This window comes from Lonchura striata, chromosome 15 (assembly GCF_046129695.1).
Source record: "Lonchura striata isolate bLonStr1 chromosome 15, bLonStr1.mat, whole genome shotgun sequence".
NCBI lineage: Eukaryota > Metazoa > Chordata > Aves > Passeriformes > Estrildidae > Lonchura > Lonchura striata.
Genome location: NC_134617.1, coordinates 1,541,657 through 1,547,858, shown reverse-complemented (window position 1 = coordinate 1,547,858; position 6,202 = coordinate 1,541,657). Strand labels below are relative to the sequence as shown.

The 6,202-nt window shown below is 56.4% G+C and overlaps 1 protein-coding gene across 1 annotated transcript; it reads left to right on the top strand.

The window, feature by feature from the left end:
* The first annotated feature begins 2,138 nt into the window (after positions 1–2,138).
* On the top strand, positions 2,139–5,053 carry LOC110479710 (sulfate transporter). Its single transcript, XM_021547186.3, has 2 exons — positions 2,139–2,740; positions 3,473–5,053. Exons 1-2 carry the CDS (start codon positions 2,141–2,143, stop codon positions 5,051–5,053), a joined length of 2,181 nt encoding a protein of 726 aa, XP_021402861.2. The 5' UTR covers positions 2,139–2,140.
* Positions 5,054–6,202: the final 1,149 nt, after the last annotated feature.

Here is a 6,202-nt window from a genome sequence, read left to right as displayed (position 1 = left end):
ATCCAGGCCAAGGCACAAAATGAGCTGTGACTGGGAACAATTATAAAGTTTCTGAAAGGAAAAATAGAGTCTGTTACTGAGAGCAGGGGAAGGGAAAGGGGAACTCTCAACGTTGCACCTGAAAATACATGAGCTGTGGAGGAATGGCAGAGAAAAAAAAGAATTGATATAAATAGATAAAAAGATTGAGCAGCTGCCTCCCTACCATGTGCTCTCATTTTCTCCTGCTGCCAGAGAACACGGATGTTCCTTATTTATTTACTCCTAATTACTGAGATCCAGACTTCCCCTGATGAGATAAATGTAGCTCAGGATGTTGGTTTTCTCCTTCTCTTCCCTCAGGGTGTCTCCCCAGCATCTGCAGCCAAACCCTGTGGGATTCCACCTCTCCATCCCCAGCCCAGCTCTCGGCCCCCTCTCCGAGGTGCCTGTCTGCCAGGAATTTATCCAGCTGCAGGCACATCCAGCAACATCTGGGCTGGGTCAGTGGAAAAGAGATGGAAAAGAAGGGGGCAGAACAAGGGGAGTGTGGGCTGAGAGGTCTGGTGGAGCTTGGTGGCACAGCTGACAAGGGCAGAGCAGTTCCAGCTGGCATTTATGGGGCTGCTCTTTCCACTCAGGGGGATGAACAATCCTTTTTTTCCTGGCTGCTGCAATTGCTCACCTTTACCTATCAAAGAATAAAGCCCTGCTCTTTTCCCAGTTGTGTTTGTGCACAGCAAAGCCCCTTGTTATGTGCACTCAAAGGCTCTGGAAAATGGGAATTGTGCAGATTGGACATATCCAAAGTTCTGCTGCCTCCCTGAAATAACCTGTGTCACCACAGCTTTGCTCTCTGCTTTACACAGCCTCTGTGGAGGAAAAACTGCCAGGAAAGGAAAGTCATTCTGGAACAAACCTCGCTTCTTGGGTTTTGGCACAAAAGCTTGTCCAGAATAGATGAAAACCTGAGCAGAGAAGCCCAGCAGGACCTGAGCTCGATCAGTTCAGAGAGGGGCAGAGCAGGGAGGTTTCTTTCCATCATTCCCCTTGTTTAGCAAACACTTCTCCAGATCCAAGCACTCCTCTTATCTGGCAGGAGCACTTCTCTAAGCCCTCTCAATCATTCTTCGTGTCCAGAACAAGTTGTCAGCCAAAATACTCTCGGAGAATGGTGTTTGTTTCCCAAACACAGCCCAGCTTGGTGGCTGCACCGTTTCCAGCGCCTGGACAGAGATAAAAGAGACATGGCCTGGCCCAGGAGCTCAGATCCAAGGGAAGTGGCACCTGGGCCAGGTTTTCCTCTGCCCAGGGCTGCTGCCAGGTGGAGCCAGCTCTGTCCCAGGGGAGAAGCTCCAGGTGCTGAGGGAACACCCAGTTTGCAGCCAGAGGTAAGATCTGGTGATGTGTGCAGGGCAAGGCAATGGGATTTCTCCTCCTCCCAGTTCAGCTCCAAACCACAGCCACCGTGGGGTCTCCCCTCAGGAGTGTTTTTTCTCTGTGTGTTGTTCAGTTGTCACAAAAAAGGTTTTTTGGTGCGTTTTGATTGAAAAAAAGTTGGATTAGCTCTGGAAGGTCTCTGTTACTTAACCAGCCTGACAAAGCTGGATAGCAGATGGGAGCTCCCGTTTGATGCAAGCCACAAATCTAATGCAATTTAAAACTATGTAATGTTGAAGGAAAAAATAATTTGCAAATTATCTCCCTTACCCACATCTTGATTCCTAAAGTATCCTCTGGAATATCTTAACATTTCCAAAAGAAGTTTTTTGCCTAAGTAGCGGTGTCTTGGCAGAAGGAGTTTTAGCTGGAGTGAAATTCAGTGAAATTTCACTGAAATCCAATAAAGTTCCCGTTTCGAACCAAGAGGGACGGGCAAGGAGCACGGGGGGCTCTGTATCTCTGATTTGGGGGTTGTGATTAATCAACTCTGGAAGTGACAACAAATGAATCAACGTTGGGAAAACACTTTTGGTGGATTTGTCTGAGGTAACGGTGGGTGATGTGGTACCTGCTTACTCATTTAATAAATGTATTTATTTGTTTGTTTGCTTGTTTATCTGCCCATGCCACGAGCCCTGGAGCTAAGCAAAGCCCCCCATGCTCGTGCCTGCAGCCCCTGATGCTTTCCTGCTCTCCTGCCCTTAGCTCCCCTGTGCCCATGGAGGACACGTCCACGGAGGAGCCGGCGCCCAGCAAAGCCACCCTGGGCTCGCCCCGGCCTCACGAGGCTCCCGCCACCTTTGTCAGCCTGGAGGAGCAGGAGCCCGCGGCCTGCAGCGCCGGGGAGCTGATCCTGCAGGAGGCCAGGGCGGCGTGCGGGCGCCGCGGGCCGGGCGCGTGGCTGCGCCGCCTGCTCCCGGTGCTGGTGTGGCTGCCCCGCTACAGCCCCCGCACCCAGCTGCTGGGGGACGTGGTCTCGGGGCTCCTGGTGGGCGTGGTGGCCATCCCCCAGTCCATCTCCTACTCGCTGCTGGCCAACCAGGACCCCATCTACGGCATCTACACCAACTTCTTCTGCAACATCATCTACGCGGCCGCGGCCACGTCGCGCCACGCCAGCGTGGGCTCCTTCGGGGTGCTGTGCCTGATGGTGGGGCAGTCGGTGACGCGCCAGCTGCAGCTGGCGGGCTACGGGGACAGCAGCGCTGCCCTCGGGGACAACTCCAGCTCCCCCAGGAACGGGACGGAGCTCTGTGACAGGAGCTGCTACGCCATCACCGTGGCCCTGTCCTTGAGCTTTCTGGTGGGCCTTTACCAGGTAGGATGTTCACCCTGGTGCTGTTTCCTCCTGGGAGTTTCTCCAAGTTTGAGGTCTCCAAGGGTTGGGTCAGGCTTAAGAGCCCTGAGAAATGTTTCTAGACCCTGACACCCATGAATATTTGTGAATGCAGTGATTTTTAAAGTGCAAACCCAGCTGAATGGGGGTTGTTTTCCTCCGTGGGACAACCAGGTCCTTGGATGTGTCTGAAACATCCTCAGGATCAGACACAGCAAGAGAGGAGAAGGATCTGTGAACCGCCTTCCCACCGCCTCAGTTCTGCAGCTGGGCAGCTCAGAAGGGGTTTGGGGCTGGCGAGGACCACCCTGAAGCACCCTGCCATGCTCCCTGGCAGCGTCCCCACTGCCTAGGCCAAGCTGCCACTGAGCAGTTCCAGGCTTTTCCACTGGGACAGCTAAAATTCAGAGCATTCCAAATGAGTGATACCCAGAGCTGCTCTGATGGGGCTGCTCATGAAGAGGCAGCAGCAGGGACCTTGTAGGATTTTTTTGTGTGGCATCCCCAACCACGGAGAAGTGTTGGAGGTAGGTGTCTCTAGTTTTCCATACCCCAGATTAACTCCTGAAGACAAATTCCTCCCATGGAATGCTCAGCACATCCCCAGACAGAGTAGCCAGAGCTGCTAAAGTGGCAGCAAAGCGACACAAATTTCCAGCCACCCCTCCCAGCCCTTCTCACCCCTGCTAAAGCTGTGGCTGCTTTGCCTTTCAGATCCTGCTGGGGGTTTTCCAGATGGGCTTCGTGGCTGTCTACCTGTCAGAGCCTCTGCTGGGTGGCTTCGTGGCTGGCTCCAGCCTCACCATCATCACCTCCCAGATGAAATATCTGCTGGGCCTGAAAATCCCCCGGCACGAGGGGGTGGGCTCCTTCATCCTCACCTGGGTGGACCTTTTCAGGCACATCCACAACACCAACATCTGCGACCTGCTCACCAGCCTGGTGGCTTTGGCCATCATAGTGCCCGTCAAGGAGCTCAACGAGCGCTACAAGGGGAGGATGAAGGCCCCGTTCCCCATCGAGCTGCTGGTGGTCATCGTGGCCACGCTCGTCTCCCACTACTTTGACTTCGAGCAGCGCTACAAGGCCGCCGTGTGTGGGGACATCCCCACGGGCTTCAGGAAACCCACCGTGCCAGACATCAGCCTGTTTCCCAGCCTGGCCCTGGATGCTCTGCCCATCGCTGTCATTGGCTTTGCCATGACCGTGTCCCTGGCAGAAATCTTTGGCAAAAAGCACGGCTACGCCGTCAGCGCCAACCAGGAGATGATCGCCATTGGCATGTGCAACCTCATCCCTTCCTTCTTCTACTGCTTTGCCAGCTCTGCTGCCCTGACCAAGACTCTGCTGAAGGAGTCCACGGGGAGCCAGACGCAGGTGTCCGGGCTGGTCACCTCACTGGTGCTGCTGCTGGTGCTGCTGTGGATCTCCCCGCTCTTCTACTCGCTGCAGACCTCCATCCTGGGGGTGGTCACCATCGTCAACCTGCGGGGCGGCCTCAGGAAGTTCCGTGACACGCCCAGGATGTGGCAGCTCAGCAAGCTGGACACGGTGGTGTGGTGGACAACCATGCTGTGCTCCACGCTGGTCACCACGGAGATCGGGCTCCTGGTGGGCGTTTGCTTCGCCCTGCTCTGCATCATCTTCCGCACGCAGCGACCCCGGGCCACGCTGCTGGGCAAGGTCAGCAACAGGGAGATCTACGAGGACCAGGCCGCCTACAAACAGCTCAGCAGCATCGCCAACGTCAAGATCTTCCGCTTCGAGTGCTCCCTCTACTACGCCAACAAGGATTATTTCAAGGCTGTGCTGTACCAGAAAACTGGGGTCAACCCCGTGCTGCTGGCTGCCAGCCACCCCCAGCCCGGGGCCCAGGCAAGCCCAGAGCCAGGCAGGAGCTGCTGGGCCCCCGGCTTTGGCTGCCTGAAACAGGCCAGGAGAAGGGCTGAGAAGCCCCCAGGAGATGCCTGTCCCCCCTCCACAGATATGCACACCCTGATCCTGGACTGTGGGGCCATGCAGTTCATAGACACCGTGGGTCTCTCTGTGCTCAAGGAGACGCACCACGACTACAAGGAGGTCGGTGTCCAGGTGCTCCTGGCCAACTGCAACCCCTCCATCCGCCAGCGGCTGCGGGAGGGAGGCTGGGCTGGCCAGGCAGGCAGCGCTGGGGGCCAGCTGGCCTTCCACAGCATCCACGATGCCGTGCAGTTTGCCGAGCGCTGGCACCGCGGGCAGGGCAAGGACAAACAGGCTCCGGAGCCCGAGGAACAGAACTTCCAGGTGGCTTTGTAGCCCTGGGTGCGAGGTTTTCAGAGGAGATGGGCTCGGGAGCAGGTTCGGTGTTTGTGCCGTCTGAGTGACGGCAGGAAGGGGCTGGGATGCTCTGCCGGCGGGACAGGAGGTGGGAAGGATTTGGGAAGGGTTTGGGAAGAATTTGGGAGGGCTGAGCTCGGATGATGCTTGGCATGGGGCAGAGGGTGGGAAGGGTTCGGGAAGGATTTGGAAGGGCTGAACTCGGGATGGGGGCAGAGGGTGGGAAGGGCTCGGGAAGGATTCGGGAAGGGTTTGGGAAGGATTTGGGAGGGCTGAGCTCGGAGGCTGCTTGGGATGGGGCAGAGGGTGGGAAGGGTTCGGGAAGGATTCAGGAGGGTTTGGGAAGGATTTGGGAGGGCTGAGCTCGGGATGGGGCAGAGGGTGGGAAGGGTTCGGGAAGGGTTCGGGAAGGATTCGGGAAGGACTTGGGAAGGGTTTGGGAAGGCTGAGCTCAGGATGGGGGCAGAGGGTCGGAAGGGTTCGGGAAGGGTTTGGGAAAGGTTTGAGAAGGATTTGGGAAGGGTTTGGGAGGGCTCAGCCCGGGATGCGCCCGAGCTGCGGGGGCGGCCGAGCTGCGCCTGCCCCGCGTGGCCGCTGGGGGGCGCGAGTGAGCCGAGAGCGGGGCCGGGAGTGCCGGGAATTCGGGAAGGGACCCCAAAAACTCATCCCGATCCATCCCTGCCATGACAGGGACCCGAAAAACTCATCCCGATCCACCCCTGCCATGACAGGGACCCCAAAAACCCATCCCAATCCATCCTTGCTATGACAGGGACCCCAAAAACCCATCCCAATCCATCCTTGCTATGACAGGGACCCCAAAAACTCATCCAAATCCATCCTTGCTATGACAGGGACCCCAAAAACTCATCCCAGTCCACCTCTGCCACGACAGGGACCCCCAGACCTATCCCATTCCACCCCTACCAGGGCAGGGATCATGAGCATCATCCCATTCTCACCCCCAAAAGAAGTTCTCCTGGAGGGATTTTGGCTTGGAAGCCCAGGGATGGGAGACTGCTGTAAATAAAGTGTGTGGAAAAGGAATCCTGTGGCTGTGCTCAGGAAAGTGCCTTTTTGTGCTTAAAAGTCGATTTTAAATGGATTTAAAAGTTCTTTTAGATGGTG